The sequence below is a fragment of the Chiloscyllium punctatum genome, chromosome 3 (assembly GCF_047496795.1).
Source record: "Chiloscyllium punctatum isolate Juve2018m chromosome 3, sChiPun1.3, whole genome shotgun sequence".
NCBI classification, from domain to species: Eukaryota; Metazoa; Chordata; class Chondrichthyes; order Orectolobiformes; family Hemiscylliidae; genus Chiloscyllium; species Chiloscyllium punctatum.
Window position 1 is genome coordinate 28,396,958 of NC_092741.1, and position 18,407 is coordinate 28,415,364.

The 18,407-nt window shown below is 45.7% G+C and overlaps 1 protein-coding gene across 1 annotated transcript in view; it reads left to right on the forward strand.

The window, feature by feature from the left end:
- Nucleotides 1-18,407, forward strand: part of LOC140454046 (uncharacterized) — a 219,264-nt gene that overhangs the window by 182,861 nt on the left and 17,996 nt on the right. Inside the window, exon 4 of the mRNA XM_072549012.1 lies at nucleotides 10,621-10,795. Within this exon, the coding sequence (XP_072405113.1) occupies nucleotides 10,621-10,795 (175 nt within the window). The remainder of the gene's footprint in view (nucleotides 1-10,620; nucleotides 10,796-18,407) is intronic.

Genomic DNA, 18,407 nt, shown 5'->3' on the forward strand with positions numbered 1-18,407 from the left:
TTCCACACTGTAGGGAATCTAATCTAATCAACCTGTCTCAGTTTCAATGGCATGGGTAGATTCATAAACAAGCTGCTGTCGGGAATTGGGCAGCTAAGATTTAAAGAGCTTGATACCAAAGGGTAAGGCTAGACAGGATGTGTCTAAGTTGGTAGACTGTCAGCTAGTGGAGTGTTGTAACCATCAATGCTGGGGCCTGAGCTATTTCCAATCTAAATGATAGGACTGAGTGTCAAGTATTTACGTTTGCTGTTGTGAAGCCAGGTGGAGATTTTAGCTGCTGAGAGGATAATAGGAATCTGCCAGGTAGGTTAAGTGAATGGGCAACACATGGGCAGATGGAGTATAATGGGGGAAAATGTAAAGTTATTCACTTTCATCAAAGAATTAGATCAGAAGGTGAATTAAATGGAGAGCTGATGGCCTTGAGGTATTATCGCCGGACTCTTAATCCCGAGACACAGGTAATGTTCTGGGTTTGAATCTCGCCATGGCAGATGGTGGAATTTAAATTCAATAATCATCCGAAATTAAGATTCTGTGATGTCAATTGTTGGGAAAAAACCCATCTGGTTCAGTAATGTCTTTCAGGGAAGGAAACTGCCAGCTTCTGGTCTACATGTGACTCCAGACTCACAGCAATGTGATTGACATTTAACTGCTCTCTGGACAATACATACTGGCCTAGTCAGCAATGCCCTCATCCCACGTATGAGTCAATTGTTTTCATCTGTGAAAAGAATTTTCAATGTTGGTGTTCAGGGATAGTTGGATGTCCAGGACATGAAACTCAGCAGGTTGGCATAAAGGCACGGCAAACGATCAGGACGGGGAAGATGGTGGCATAGTGACCAATAATTCAGAGGGACAATCTCATGCTTTGGAGAAATAAACACTGAAACTGATGGAGAAACATATTAGGTCTGACAGCATTTGTGGAGAGAGGAACAGAGTAAATGTTTAAGTTTGATATGACTATTCCTGAAGATGAGTCCTATCGGATTCGAAACACTAACACTCTTTCCACAGATACTGCCAGACCTGCTGAACTTGTCTAGCGTTTTTTTAATTTTGATTTTAGATTTCCAACATGTGCAGTATTTTGTTTTGTTGCAACTGCTTTGGGGTCAGAGATTCAATCCCATATTGATGGCTAGAATTGGGTTTGAAACTCTACTCTCTGCAGTGGTGACCATGGAATTATTATCAATTATTGTAAACCACATCTGGTTCACTCAAAGCCGATAGAACAGGAAATCTGCTATTTTTGCCTGGGCTAGTCTACTTGTGACTTTATCCACAGTAATGCGCACCACTCTTAAATGCTCTCCGAAATGGTTTGGCAAGTCACTCAGATCAAAGAGATGGACAGGCAACAACGGAGGGGCTTGCCAATGATACCCACATTCTCAGAAAGAATACACTTTAAAACATGGAATGTTGAATAAAGGCCTTTATTGAAAGAGAGTTGAAGAGCAAGAATGAGGAGGTCTCATTGCCCTTGTACAAGGGGCTTTGGTGAGACTGCGTCCAGAGTGCTGTATGCAGTTCTGCTCTCTTTTTCTAATGAATCATGTACTTGGAGGTAATGCACTGAACATTTATTGCAGTAATTGTGGAGGTTAGAGAAGCATTAACCGTTAACACTGTACACCCTATTGCCATGATGCATCGATAGAGAATAGAGTGGATGTTGCCAGTAATAAACAGGCACAAGAATAAAACGGGTTGTGTTTTCCAAGATGGTGTCAAGCTTCTTGAATGTTGTTGGAGTAGGCAAGTTAAAGTCTTCACTCACACCCCTGCATTATGACTTGCAGATGGTAGACAAGTATGGGGAAGAAAGAAGGTCAGCTATTCACTGCAGAATTCAGAGTCTCTGAATCTCACTTGGAACCAGACCATTGATTTGGCTCAGCCAGATCAATGGTAAAACCCAGAATATTGGTGGATTCGGAAATGACAATGCAAATGAATATCAAGGAGAAATGTTTGGATTTTATTTTACGCCTAGTTTTTCTAACAGATGAGAGACTTGACAAACAGTCAAGGTATTTTTCAATGTATAATTTCAGTTACATCACACTGTAAACTTTTGCTATAAATGCTGTGTCTTACAATTGTGTCCTCCATAACCACCTGATGAGGGAGCAGCGCTCCGAATGCTAGTGCTTCCAATTAAATCTGTTGGACTATAACCTGGTGTTGTGTGACTTTGAATTCGGAGTTCTTTGTAATATTGTCCTTGATATGTCCTAGGTAAATCACCCTTGCTTTTGTGAACTCACTTTTAGCCAGGCATATTATCAAGTCATCAAACGGCAATTACACAGAAGCCTGACAGTGTCAATGCAGGCCATTCAGCCCATTGAATCCACACCGACCCTCTGAATAGTATCCCACCCAGACCCAACACTGTTCCCAGTCCCTGTAATTCTATATTTCCCATACCTAATCCACTTAACCTAAACATCCCTGGACTTAACTTGGCCAGTCCGCCTTCCGTGCACATCTTTGGACTGTGGCAGGAAACCGGAGCACCCAAAGGAAACCCACACGGACACAGAATGTGCAAACTCCACACAGACAGTCACCAGAGGATGGAATTGAAATGGCTCCCTGGTACTGTGAGGCAACTGTGATAATCACAGAGTCACTGTGTTGCCAGGAGCTAAAACACATTCTCTAATTGCCTTACATGTTCTTTCCATGTGAATCTGTAAAATCCCTAGTGTATGGAAGCAGGCTGCTTGGCCCAACAAGTCCACACCGACCCTCCAAGTAACTCACCCAGACCCATTCCTCTATCCTAATACGCTACGTTTTCCCTGACTAACGCACCTAACCTACATATCCCTGACTACTATGGGCAACTTAGCCTGGCTGATCCACCTATTCAATCCATCTAACCTGCACACCTTTGGACTGTGGAAGGAAATGAGAGCACCTGGAGGAAACTCACGCAGCCACGGGGAGAATGTGCAAACTCCATACACAGTCACCAGAGGCTGGAATCAAACTCAGGTCCCTCGTGCTGAGAGGCAGCAGTGCTAACCACTGAGCACCGGTGTTCCTGTGTTTTCGAAATAAACTACAGTGAGGTACTTCATATATGACTTGAAGCATCAGTGTTTGGAAATTGGCTATACATGTTTAAACTCAAATGGCATGATTTAACTTTGATATGATCGGTATGATGTTACAAAGGGAGATATTTCACAAGCCTTTGGTCTTAATGGCTATTACAACTTGCTCAAGAACCATTTAAGTGTTTGTTACAATGCTGAGCCCTCCTGAGCCCATAACTGATGCTGATTAAAAAGCTTTTCAAAAGATTGTTACTGGGCAAAATTGCTGTGAAGAAACATTGGCAGAGCTGAGTTTTTTTTGGAATTCAACCTCACTGCTCAAATAAAGCAATGCACCAAATCAAGCTCATGGGGTAATGAAAGGCAGATTGGTTTAATTTAGATAAATGTGAGGTGCTACATTTTGAAAAGGCAAATCAGAGCAGGACTTTTCCACTTAATAGTAAGATCCTCGGGTGTGTTGCTGAACAAAGGGACCTTGGAGTGCAGGTTCATAGTTCCTTGAAAGTAGAGTCGCATGTGGATAGGATAGTGAAGGCGCCATTTGGTACGCTTTCCTTTATTGGTCAGAGTATTGAGTACAGGAGTTGGGAGGTCATGTTGCGGCTGTGCAGGACGTTGGTTAGGCCACTTGTGGAATATTGCGTGCAATTCTGGTCTCTCTCCTGTTGGAGAGATGCTGTGAAACTTGAAAGGGTTCAGAAAAGATTTACAAGGATGTTGCCAGGGCTGGAGGATTTGAGGTAGAGGGAGAGGCTGAAAAGGGTGGGGCTGTTTTCCCTGGAGCCTGAGGGGTGAGAGGCTGAGGGGTGACCGTAGAAGTTTATAAAATCATGAGGGGCTTGGATAGGATAAATAGACAAGGTATTTTCTCTGGTGATAGGGGAGTCCAGAACTTGAGGGCGTAGGTTTAAGTTGAGAGGGGAAAAAATTAAAATGGACCTAAGGGGCAACCTTTTCACACAGAGGGAGGTGCATGTATGGAATGAGCTGCCAGAGGAAGTGGCGAAGGCAGGTACAATAACAACATTTGAAAGGCATCTGGATGGCTACATGAATAGGAAGGGTTTAGAGGGATATGGGCCAAGTGCTGGCAAATGGAACAGGTTTAGGATATCTGATTGGCACGGATAAGTTGGACCGAAAGGTCTGTTTCTGTGCTGTACCTCTGATTCTATAAACTCAATGTGTTCCAGTAACTTATTCCTAAAACTGCAAATATCTTCTGACATAGTTTCCTTAGTCTCAAGGAGTACCCTTCCCCATTTTAGTTCACAGTCCAAAAAAAACCTAAAGTAGTCCTTAAACTTTATGACAATTTTCTCATTTGATTTTTTTTGGTGTCGGGTTAGTTTTCTCGTGTGATAATGCAATTTCTCTTCTTGTATTAGAATTATAAAGAGATGCAATATCCAGCCATCCAATGGATTGAAACAAAGGTTGATGATATGGATCTGGTTCATGCAATGGATACTGGCTTGAAAATTCTTCTCAATTATTCAGCTTTTAACAATGCTGAAGGTACATTGCATATTCCTTTAAATTGCAACAAAATATAAAACACTCCTTTAGTCTCGAACTAGTCTTGTCTGAAGCCTTCTCCACAGACTGACACATTTCCTAATGAATTTGTCAATGTGAATCCCAGAGGGGTGCTTGATCACATTGTTAATTTGGAAACTGCTTTATTAAATACAGCTCTGTGGTCCTACAATCTGGGAAGTGGGAAGTGTATTTCAAACAGTGAGCAGACTCTTCTCAGGATCTGGGCTATCAGGTGAGAAGTCCCATGAAGCCAACCTCAACTCGAGCAAGCAACTCGCTGAGTTGCATGGCAGCAGCAAGTTGCCAATTAGAGGGGATTCTAGGTTGTTCAATGCCTTATTATTGCTGCAATCTTATACCTGCCCCATTTCTCAGTGCCAGCATCTTCCGTGGCAAACACGCACTGCATGATCGGCAACCAAATGGCTATGTCTTAGTGGAGTAGTCCTCAGTGCAGGCCATGGAGACACTCAGTCAGGGTTCCTGGTACAGGAAATCAGGCACAGCTTAGAACACCAGTCCAGGGGATTGACCACAGTGAGGCACCTGCTCAGGGAGTTCTCTGTTGGGAGAGTCAGTACCTCTGTAGTCTGGGCAGTGGGTCAGTCCTGTGGATCCATTAGTCAGTACAGAGCTGTGGAGAGTTGGGTTGGGGGGGGGGGGGCAGGTCTCCCTAATCCCTGGCTCCCTTTGTGTTGTACACCTCTCTGCTTCAGGCATCACTGACCAACTCATTCCCACCAGCACGGGCCAAGATAAAAAAGAAGCGGGATGTTTGAAGATGTGTGGAAACATTGTCAGCTGAAACTACCATCTTACAAATACCTTGTTCATCTTGATCTCACGTGCTGCAACAGCTCTCACAGACATCAATCCATGGTCCATCCTGTAGAGACATGGAGTTAGGCTTCATGCTGGCACTATCACATTCAGGGTGACACAGAGACTCAAACATTTGTGAGAAGATTTGTAGCTCGGGTGCTCGTTGTTGTGGTTCTGTTCACTGAGCTAGGAATTTGTGTTGCAGACGTTTCGTCCCCTGTCTAGGTGACATCCTCAGGGCTTGGGACCCTCCTGTGAAGCGCTTCTGTGATCTTTCCTCCGGCATTTATAGTGGTTTGTCTCTGCCACTTCCGGTTGTCAGTTCCAGCTGTCCGCTGCAGTGGGCCGGTATATTGGGTCCACTATGTAGTGTACAAAATCCCATGCAAGGACTGCACAAAACACTACATAGGACAAACAGGAAGACAGCTAACGATTCGTATCCATGAACACCAACTAGCCACGAAACAACACGACCAGCTATCCTTAGTAGTCACACACGCGGATGACAAGCAACATGAGTTTGACTGGGACAACACTACTATTATAGGACAAACCAAACAGAGAACAGTCAGGGAATTCCTAGAGGCATGGCACTCATCCACAGATTCTATCAATAAACACATCAACCTGGACCCAATATACCAGCCACTGCAGCGGACAGCTGGAACTGACAACCGGAAGTGGCAGAGACAAACCACTATAAATGCCGGAGGAAAGATCACAGAAGCGCTTCACAGGAGGGTCCCAAGCCCTGAGGATGTCACCTAGACAGGGGACGAAACGTCTGCAACACAAATTCCCAGCTCGGTGAACAGAACCACAACAGACGCAAACAAATAGAGGTAGGACCAAAATAATCAAATTTTTACAAACCAGCTCACCCCCTGTGCACTGATTATTGTGTCTAACACTTTTAAAACTCCCGTCCAGTTCTGATGCAAGGTTAATGACCGGAAACATTGGGTGGGATTTTCCCCTCCGCAGAAGTGACAAATAATTAGGAAATATCTATCCTATGATTAAGGGATCAAGGGTTATGGGGAGAAAGCAGGAGAATGGGTTTGAGAAATATGTCAGCCATGATTGAATGGTGGAGCTGACTTGATGGGCCGAATAGCCTAAAACTGTTCCTATGTCTGATGGTCTTATGGTTGCAGCCATCTCAATTACAATCTTAGTGTGAAGGTCAATGTTCAACCTTCCTGAACCAATGACCAATTAAAGTCTCTCAGTGATCAATTTATGGCCATTTAAGAGCCTTAAGCTGCCACTTACCTGATTTGAGAGAAATATGGCAGCCTTCCTGAAAGTTATTCGTGGGGCATCTGCTGGTCAGGTTGGACCTTGATTTGCCACAATCTGTGGCAATCACAGGCACAGACAGTGTTCAGGGACGCTGCTGAAAACCACCACCAGGCCCGAACCCAATCACCTTCCCTCATGTTCCTGTCCCCATGATCCCTCCTCAAAATATCACTCACTTCCCGATCCCTGTCAGCAGACTGGGCTTCAACAAATCGATACCTCTGATTGGCTGACAAGCAAGAGGATGGAAGAACACAGCAAACCAGGCAGCATCAGGAGGTGGAGACATCGACGTTTTGGGTGAAACCCTTCTTCAGATAAAGCTGCAGACAAAGGGGGTGGTGGACACAGGGTGGTGAAGTGGGGTTAGGTGAAGACAGGTAGAGAGTACAATCATTGGGAAGAATGAATCCAGTTGGTGTCTGGGAGGAGTGGAAAGGAAGGGAAGAGACTGGGAAAGGAGTCAGGGGTTGGGAAGTGAGGTTATTTGAAATTGGAGAACTCAATGTTGAGTCCTCCGGGCTGTAGGCTGTCGTGACAGAAGATGAGGTGTTGTTCCTCCAATTTGTTGTTTGGTTTGTTGTGGCAATGGAGGAGGCCAAGGACAGTCAGGTCGGAAAGGGAATGGAAAGGGGAATTCTGATCGTCAACATGACATCAGCGGCCTCATTTTCTCCAGCTCCTCACCCACTCAAACTTCACCCCCTCCGAACGTGCAGCACTCCACTATCTCCGCACCAACCCTGGTTCACAAAACCCGCTGACAAAGGTCTGGAGATCGAACCTCTGTCACAGAGGCCAGATGCCAACTCTCCAACACCACATCCTACCTCCCCCTTGCAGATAACCCCACTGCAACCCAACAGACCAAAAACACTTGCACTGTCCAAGCCCTCATTGCCTCTGGTGGTGATCTCTCCTCCACTGCCTCTAACCTATGTCCCAGCCCCATACTGCCTGGTTCCATCTGTTCCCCAAGATCCACCAGCCCAACTACCCCAGCCAACCCATCATCTCAGCATGCTCCTGCCCCACCAAACTCATCTTGTCCCACCTCGACTCCATCCTCCTCCCCTTTGGTCTAGTCACTTCCTACCTACATCCGCGACACTAACCACACTCTTCATCTCTTCAGCAACTTCCAGTTCCCTGGCCCACAGTGCTTTATCCTCACTATAGACGTGCAGTCCTAAAACACATCCATACCCGACAAGGACAGTCTCCAGACCCTCTGCTTCTTCCTCTCCAACAGACCTATCCAGTCCCCCTCCACCTTGCCAAACTGATCCTCACCTATAATAACTTTCCCTTTAACTCCTCCCATTTCCTTCAAGTCCAGGAGGTGGCCTTGGGCACCTGGGTGGGCCCCAGATACACCTACCTCTTTGTTAGCCATAATCGAACAATCCCTCTTCAGTACGTACATAGGCACTGTGCACCAACTCTTCCGCTGTTACAGTGATGACTGAATCATTGCAGCGTCCTGCTCCCAGGCTGAACTGGAGCAGTTCATTGACTTCACCCACAGCTTCCACCCCGCCCTCAAATTCACTTGGTCCATCTTGGACACCCCCCTCCCCTTTTGTGACCTCTCCATTTCAATCTCTGGTGACAGTCTCCAGACAGACATTTCCTCTAAGCCCTCAGACTCCCACAACTACACCTCCTCCCTCCTGCAAGAACTCCATCCCATTCTCCCAATTCCTCTGCCTTCGCCACATCTGCTCGGACAAGGAGACATGCCATGCGGGAGCATCCCAGATGTCCACTTATTTCGAAAAAACGTGCTTTTCCCACTTCTGTCATCCAGATTGCCCTCCACTGCACCACCTCCATTCCCTGCTCCACTGCCCTAACCTCTCCCCAACAACGCGGGAAAGACAGGGTCCCTCTTGTCTTCACCTACCACCCCACCAGTCTCCGCATCAAAAGTATCATCTTTAAACATGTGTGCCAACTCCAACTAGACCCCACCACCAAGAACATGTTCCCCTCCTCACCCCTCTCTGCCTTCCGCAATGACCACTCCCTTAGACAGTCCTTGGTTTATGCCACTCTCCCCAACAACCGCCCCCCCCCCCACCCCACCTAACCCCCGAATCCCCAGGTACCTGCCCCTGCAACCAGATAAGATGCAAAACCTGCCAGATACCGCCCCCCTCACCTCCCATCCATGGCGCCAAACAGTCCCTTCAGGTGAGACAGAGGTTCACCTCCTTCTCCAACCTAGTTTACTGTATCTGGTGCTCACAATCTCGTCTTCTCTACATTGAGGAGACAGAACATAAACTTAGGGAATGGTTCACCGAGCATCGCAGCCGGGCCTGCAGGGGCTGACCAGACCTCCCAGCCACCGCCCATTTTAATTCCCCTTCCCATTTCCTTTCTGACATTACTATCCTTGGCCTCCTCCATTCCCACAACAAACCACACCGCAAATTTGTGGAACAATATCTCATCTTCTGCCAGGGTAGCCTACAGCCTGGAGGACTCAATGTTGAGTTCTCCAATTTCAAATAATCTCCTGCCCCATTCCCCCGACCCCCTTCCCAGCCCTCCCCAATCCTTCCCCTGCTCCCTGCCACCAACCAGATTCATTCCTCCCATTGACCAACCAGGTGGTACCCTCTACCTGTCTTCACCTATCCCCACTTTACACTCTGCCCCTCCCACTCCGTTTGTCTGCCGCTCCCCCTTACACCCACCCACAGTCCTGAAGAAGGGTTACACCTGAAGTGTCAAATTCACCTCCTGATGCTCTCTGGCTCGGTGTGTTCTCCCAGCCTCCTGGTTGTCGACCTTGGATTCCAGCAGCTACAGGCTTTTTGTCTCTAACCTCCAATTGGCTGGGAGGTTCAAACTAGGTGAGATATCTATGTCCCAAAATTTGACTGGGGGGAGTGCTGGAGAGATTTAATGCAGTGATACCAAGTCTGCAGGGCCTCTGTGTGGAGGGACTGTAGAAGTTGGGGTTACTTAACTTAAAGCAGAAAGGGTTAATAAGTGATTGGAGAGAGCTCTTCAAAACCATGAAGGGTAAAGGGGGAGAAACTGTGGGAGAGGTGTTAATGATGAGAGTATGTGAATTTCAGTCATTGTAAGAAGGAAATGACATCATCACAGGAAATGATATCACCAACCCAAGGAAACCTAAACATAGAAAGCGGGCCATGCCACTAGTGCTTCATCTGGGGGCTCACTGATGATAGTACCTGGTATGGTGACGAAACGTCTGAAGACAAACCTTCTTGCCCTGTGAGCAAACCTCCATCCAGTTACAACAATGTGCTGTTGTCAAGGGGCTGGTTAGCTGACTTCGTTGTACAGCCGGCTGGAGGTGCAGCCTAATGCCAACAGCATGGGTTCATGTCCTGCACAGGCTGAGGTCACCATGAAGGAAAACTTCCTCAAACTCTCCTTTTACATTAGGTGTGGTGACCCTCGGGTTAAGCCACCACCAGTTCTCTCTCATGAGACAGTAGCCCTATCTATGGTCTGGTCAGATGAGAATGACTTTTCCTGTAGCATTGTGATCTGGAAAGCACTGCCTGAAATGGTGATAGAAGCAAATTCAGTCACAACATTCAAAAGATAAATGTTTCCACGATGAAGGAAAATTTGGGTGTAGGTATAAAAAGAGCAGGTCAGTGTAATGAGCTGGTTAAAAATCGACCAAACAGCCAGCTCAGGAGTCCCCTCCCCCAGTGCTGTGTCACTCTGTGAGGCTATTATTCAATCTGTCACATCAGTGTCTGCCCCACTTCAGCAATGTCACCCTGACCCCTCACCTGTAACCTCTGACTCACTGTCAGTGACACCACAAATGATCACCAAGTAAAATATCTTTTATTTACAGAAACAATTGTTCCTGTCACTGCACCTTGGGGAATTTCTGGCCACGTGGCAAATGGAACAATTTCACAGAACTACATTGTTCATCTGCTTCTCGTTCCTCAAGTCAAGAGTCCACCTGCACCTACAAATCCAACGGTTAAATTTGGAAGTGTATCTGATGGTTGGTACTTTGTCAGGTGAGTTTTGCGGCTGATATAATGGCGAACCTAACGGAGGGCTCTTTATGTTGTAATGGTAATGTCCCTACCTTAGGCCCTGGTTCAAGTCCCACCAGCCACAAAGATGTGTAAGACCATCTGGAACCAGTGTGTTGAGGGGTGATACAAACTCAGCAGCTCTACCAGCATCTGTGAAGAGACAAAACTCACACTGAGTCTGGTATAGCTCTTCAGTGAATAGGTGATGTCAGAGTAGGGGACAAAAGGAAGGAAGTCCAAAACAGAGTTACGTATGAACATAATAACGAAGGCTGGGGAGTTACAGAGAGAGTCAGAGAGATGTACAGCACTTGTGCATGCCGACCAGATATCCCAACCCAATCTAGTAGCATCTGCCAGCACCCAGCCCATATCCCCCAAACCCTTCCTATTCATAGACCCATCCAGATGCCTTTTAAATGTTGTAATTGTGCCAGCCTCCACCACTTCCTCTGATAGCTCATTCCATACATGTACCACCCACTGCACGAAAAAGTTGCTCCATAGGTCTGTTTTATATCTTTCCCTTCTCACCCTAAACCTATGTTCTCCAGTCCTGGACTCCCCCACCCAGGGAAAAGACTTTGTCTGTTTATCCTATCCATGCCCCTCATGATTTTATAAACCTCTATAAGGTCACCCCTCAGCCTCTGATGTTCCAGTGAAAATAGCCCTCGCCTATTCAATCTCTGCCTATAGCTTAAATCCTCCAACCTTGACAACATCCTTGTAAATCTTTTCAGAACCATTTCAGACGCAGATTACCATCAATTATGATGTTGTAGTGATGGAGATCTGGCTCAAGGCAGTGAAAGACTGCACGTTAAATAAGCTGCTCAGGAAGGGAAGGGAGACAAGGCAGTGGTGCTGTGGCTGTACTGGAACAGCTTGGCTCAGGATGTGGCAAGTTCACGAGCACGAGTCTGCAGTCCCACTGCCAGAATGTTGTCAGGGCCCACAACCTTTGTGGTATCCAGTGCCGCCAACCATTTCTTGATATTGATGCGGAGTAAATCAAATTGGCTTCAGATGAGCATCTGTGATGCTGGGGACCACTGGAGAAGGTAGAGATGGATTATCCACTCGGCACTGCTGGTGAAGATTGCTGAAAATGCTAAAGCCTTGTCCTTTTGCATTCATCTGCTGGTCTCTCCCATCCCTGAGGAGAGGGAATATTTGTGGAGCCTCTCCCTCCAGTGAGCTGTTTAATTGTCCACCACCATTCACAACTGGATATGGCAGGACTGCAGAGCTTCCATCTGATCCGTTGGCTGTGGGATCCCTTAGCTCTGTCTATCACTTGCTGCTTGTGGTATTTGGCACGCATGTAGCCCTGTTTGTAGCTTCATCAGTTTGACACCTCACTTACAGATGTGCCTGGTGCTGCTCCTGGCATGCCCTCCTGCACTCGCCATTGAGCCAGGGTAGATCTTGATCAAAACAGTAAGTCATGACAGGAGAGCTCAAAGCCATGGTGTACTCTTCCTGCTCTACGTGGGAAGCTGGCCACATTTCCAGTGCCCAGGGCTAGCATTGGAGCAGGAAGGGTCTCAGCTGCAGCTCCTTGAAGCTCAGCTTTCAGAACTGGAGCAGTGTCTGGAGACACTGTAGATCATCCATGAAGCTGAGAGTATAGTGAATAATACACACAGGGAGATGGTCACACTGCAGGCTCAGATTCCACAGGCAGAAAGGGAATGGGTGACCACCAGGCAGAGTAAGGGGCTGGGCAGGCAGTGCAGGAACCCCCTGTGGCTATTTCCTGCAAAACAGACACTTTGGATACTGTCGGGGGGAATGGTCCCTCAGAGAGGACCAGTAACAGCCACATCTGTTTCCCATGGTTCACCCTGTAGCAAAGGAGAGGAGGGGCAAGTGTGAGAATGTAATAGCTATCGGGGATCCAACTGGAAGGGGAATAGATGGATGTTTCTCTGGCAACAAATGAGATTCCAGAATCAGATGCTGCCTCCTTGGTGTTTGGGTCAAGGATGTCTCAGAATGACTACAGGAAATCCTGGAGGAGGAGGGTGAACAGCCAGTGGTCATGGTACACATTGGTCCCAATGACAGAGGGTAAAATATGGCATGAGGTCCTAAATGCAGAATAAAGGGCGTTAGGGAGTAAGTTGAAGGTATGACCTTAAAGGTTGTGATGTCAGGATTACTACTATTGCCACGTGTGAGTCAGAGGAGAAAGTCCAGGAGATTATAATTGAACACGTGCTGGAAAGGTGGTGCAAGGGGAGGGTTGCAGATTCTTGGGACATTGGGACTGGTCCTGGGGAAGTGGAACCAGTACTAACTGAATGGGTTACACATCGGTCAGTGATCTCAGGTTCAGGATAACACTACAGGACTTCCTCAGGATAAGGTCCTTGGCCCAAACATCTTCAGCTGTTTCATTAATAATCCTCCCTCCATTATAAGGTCAGAAGTGGGATATTCAGTAATGATTACACAATGTCCAGCACCATTTGTCACTCATCAGATATTAAAGCAGCCCTTGTGCAAAGCAGCAAGACCTGGGCAGTATCCAGGCTTGGACTGACAAATGATAAGTAACATTCAATACAAATGATAGGCAATGACTGTCTCCAACAGGGGAGAAAGTGACCATTGTCACTTGACATTCAGTGGTGTTACTATCCCTGAATCCTCCACTATCTACATCCTGGGAGTTCCCATTGACCAAAAAATCAACTGGACTAGTCATATAACTATTGTGGCTACAAGAACAACTCAGAGGTATCCTGCAATAAATAACTCACCTATTAACTCTCCAAAACATGTCCATCATCTACAAGGCAAAAGTGTGATGGAATATTGCCCACCTGACTGCCATTGGGCAGCTCCAATATCACTCAAGCAGCTTGACACCATCCCCATCAAAGCAGTTCACTTGATTGGCATCAGATTCACAAGCATCGACTCTCTCCACCGACACTTGGTAGCTGCGATATGTACCATCGACACGATGCACTGCAGAAATTCAAGAGGAATCCTTCGACAACAAAGTAAAACAAAGAACTGCGATGTTGGGAATATAAAACAGAAATGGAAAGTTCTGGAGAAACTCAGCAGTTCTTGCAGCATCTGTGGAGAGAGAAACAAAGTTAACATTTCATGTCCAGTGATCCTTCCTCACAGGTTATTTCTCCGCAGATGTTGTCAGACCTGCTGAGTTTCTCCAGCACTTTCTGCTTTTGCTACGAAGATAGCAACTTCCAAACCCATGACACCCCCACTCCCCGACCTCACCTGGAAGGAGAAGGGCAGCAGATACGTGGGATCACCACCACCTGCAAATTCCTGAATTGGAAATCTATTACCGTCCTTTCTGTTTCTCTGGGTCAAATTCCTGGAACACCACCCCCACCCCCGAGCGGGATTGTGTATGTACCTACACCAAATAGACAGAAGTAGTCTGGGAGGCAGCTAAATGCCACCTTCTCAAGGGCAGGTCGAGATGGGCAATAAATACTCATATAGCCCATGAATAAAGATTTTAAAACATCCTCCTGACATCACCTTCAGAAACGGTTCCCTCTCATTCTTGTCCCATGAGTCAGCGAGAACAGCTTTTCTTTGTCTCCCTTACCTAACTCATGTCACTGTCTGGTACAGCTCCAACCAATTGTCCAAGGACAAATTTCCCAGCTTTTCCACCCTAAACCTATTGGTAAAATCCCTCTGCATCCTCATAAGGTGCAAGTATCGTTCCTAAAGTGTGAGTGATTATCACTTCACACAATGCTTAAGCTGTGACCTAACCAGCAGTTTACAAAACTTCAGCATGATCTCCCCCCATTTGTACTCACTACCCCCAGTAATGAAGCTCAAAGTCCCCCATGCTTCCTTAATATGTGCTGCATCTTTCAATGGTCAATATCCCTCAGATCTCCCTGTTCCTGGTACATTTCCATCATCGATAATGATTCCCAACATCCCTTTTCCCAGAGTGCCTCACCTCACACTTCCCTGTCCTAAATTCAATCTGCTACATGTCTGCCCATTCTGCGAGGTTATTGATGATATTCCTGTAGCTGGGATTGCACTGAATGGTGGAGGGTTCTCAATGGCCTGAATGGCTGTCACCTGTTCATATTGTGCTGTTAATCTACTCAGATCCAGGCAGGGTTTATCACGAGGAATGAGAATGAAATGTCTATATTCCTATTGCAGGGCAATTGATAGGAAACTGGAAAAGGAACAATATGAAGAACATGTGCTTGAATTCCTGAAGGATCTGGAAGAAGACAACCAACCCTTTGAACCAGGACATTTTTCTCTTAATTTCTATCACAAATGGGGGCTAATGGAAATAGCTTTTCTTAAAGCTTCCAAATGATTTTTTTTGTAAAGTTCTGTTCCCTTTACAGACATATAACAGTCAATCGCGCTTAACTCTGTCTTAAACTGTTTCATTCATATACAAGGTACATCTTGGCTTTAACCTGGATTAGCATGGTCTCCTAATCTAAGAAAGGATTTACCTAACTGTTGGGATTTGGACTCAAATTCCAGAGTAAGAAAGTTTGTGTCATGGAATAATCTTCCTGGTAAGAAGGACAATATTAAATGCAAACCAAAAAGAAAGATTGTACAATAACGGTTATGGTTAGTACTAAACATTTCACTCATTGAGACATACCATAGTACACAGGTGTTATAACACAAGGTAAACCCTTCAACTCATTCAACCAAACACCCAGAAATGCTTATTACCTCACCATCTGTCAAAGTAAGAGAACTACCCCAAAGCTCACTATTTAAAGAAAAACAAACTGATTCTTTATCTACAACTGTCAACCTCCTTTATTTATCTACCTCCCACTCTATAACAATATAGCCCCTATTAAAATTACAGCAAATTAATTTTCAAAACCAGGCAGCAGTGTCAGTTCTCCTCCGCAGATTTCCCTGGGTCATTTTCAGCATTCTGCTGTAAAGATGTTTCATATGAGAAAGGTACCTTTCAGAGAGCAGTGTTGCAGGCACTCTGCATGACAGTAGATGCTCTCTGTCTCTGGCTAACTGTCCAAAATACTTGCTTTTTACACCCCAAGACATCGGATCATCTCATTGGTTTGATGTTGTCAAATTCAAATTCGATTGGGTTTTACTATCTTGGGGCATAGTTTAAACTGATTGGTTGAATTCAATCAGCTGTGAAAACAACAAGGTATCTTATGTTACAGCCAAATGTTACATCTTCAAATTGTCCAGTCTGCTTTCTGCCTGCAGTCAGTTACATGACAGATGCCGGCATTCACTCTCTCTTAAAGGTACACCTTCAACTTCATAACACAGGTTCAGGAGATGTCGGTCTGTCTTTCCATCAACACCCAAACATCTGACATTCCTTGAACCTGATCTGTTGACTCATAAAGTACTTGAATGTTTTCGCTTTCATCAACTTAACTCAAATGTACACCCAAAACCCTCTTGCAGCTTGAACACTTCAACTTTAATTTCCCAGTCTACCTGTCACCACAGTTACTCACAGATTGTCTCTCTCGCTCTCTCTTTTTTGCTCTCTCTCTCTCTCCATCCCTCTTCACGTCTGCAGCTACAGCTTAATACTCTGTTCTAAGAACTTCTTAAAAGAGCCTTTTTCTTTCACTTTCTGTACAGGCAGTTGCCATTAACCTGAACACAGGATTTTATACTGATCTAATACACACAACCTGGATGTTTTATGGGAAATCTTCAACCTGTCTCTACATTCCTTATGGAAAATCCCTTCGACTATGACAATGAACCATCAACTGATAATGCTCCAGCCCATTTGCTATGATGAACTCCAACCTTTCTCTCTCAGAAAGACCTCGTTTTTGCAAGTGTGCTCCTGGTAAGGCTCCTGGCACACTCACCTTTTTATATCCCCTTCTCTGTCCTGCCTGAAAACTCTGTGTCCAGGGATGTTGAGCTGCCATCCTTGCCTCTCTTTTAGCCAATAATCTGTTACAGCAATTATAAATAAAGTAAGGGATATGATTCTTAAGAGAGGGAAGAAGCTCGGGGACCAGGATGTTTGTAGTTTATTATCTACCTCACGAACAGTCATTGCATTCCCCTTCAGGGTAAGTACATCCTTCCTTATGTAAAGAGACCAAAAGATTGTGATCCCACATTTACCACTGAAGTGAGAGATTCGTACTCTTCACTCCCATTGTAGTGAAGACCAACATGCCCTTTGTTTTCCTCATAGTTTGCTGAATGCGTACATGAACTTTCAAACCACACATTAACCAGACATTAGGTTCCAGCTCTGGTCACTCTGACTGTCCCTGACAGAGCAGTCCTGGATGATCATGTTCCTTTTAACACAAGTTTTGCCCAGTGTTTCAGATTCATTCCTGATCAACCATTTCTGTGAGGCATTGGTGACATCAGTTTAAATTCGTAATTCAACACGTACACGGGGTTAAATTCAACTGTTGACGAGGAGCTGGGTCCTTCACTGGGAGGCAGGGATTAAATGTTCTTTTCTCTAATCTTACTTGAAATGAATAAATTGTGCACGGCCTAAGACAGGGATGGTCCTGGTGATGGATTATATTTCTGTTTAATCTCAGTCATGTTGGGTCAGAATGTTTCACATTGATGTGGTCAGAGCTCATTGACAGTGGGAGGGATTACAGAGCCTGGGGTGGGTCTGAGGTGGGTCGGTGTTGGAACTGCCCTGTGGAGTATTCCTACATGGAATGGATTGTATTCCATCAATACTCATTGTGGTGATCCTTTTGTAATGATGTCCCACCTTTATCTGAAAGTCAGTGACACATGAGATTCACAAGGCACATTTCAATAAACATCAGGTTCCACACAACAGTCAGCTTTGTGCTGTGGTGTCTTGAGGTCAGAGTTTGCACTTGTTGAACTCTGCAGCATAAGGGGAGGGGGCAGGAGAGTGGGTACTCGCATTGAGGCTCAGGACCAGGAGTGGTCAGTGAGAGTTATAGAGTCATAGAGACGTACAGCATGGAAACAGACCCTTCGGTCCAACCCGTCCATGCCGACCAGATATCCCAACCCAATCTCGTCCCACCTGCCAGCTCCCGGCCCATATCCCTTCCTATTCATATACCCATCCAAATGCCTCTTAAATGTTTCAATTGTACCAGCCTCCACCACATCCTCTGGCAGCTCATTCCATACACATACCATCCTCTGCGTGAAAATGTTTCCCCTTAGATCTCTTTTATATCTTTCCCCTCTCACCCTAAATCTATGCCCATGTGGACTGGAGCCTGGAGGAGGGTGAGGGTCTTGCAATTGGAACCAGAAACATCCAGACACACGGAGAATTATATATTAGTGAGGAATGTGTTCCCAGTCTCACTGGGCGAATTTAAATTTGAATTGGAACTAACAAGAAGGAAGAGAGTGTAAGTGGGGGACACTGTGGTTACTGCCGCTAGGAAAACCAGGCCAGGGTGAAAATTCCACCCTCTGTGTGGGCAGTAGAATAGTCCCTTTTCCTGCCATTCCTGATGATCAGACACTGGACATTGTGCTGGAAATGAGGAGAAAGGTTGTTTCTCAATCCAGTTCAGTTTTACTCAGGTCAGTGCAGGTTCAGAAA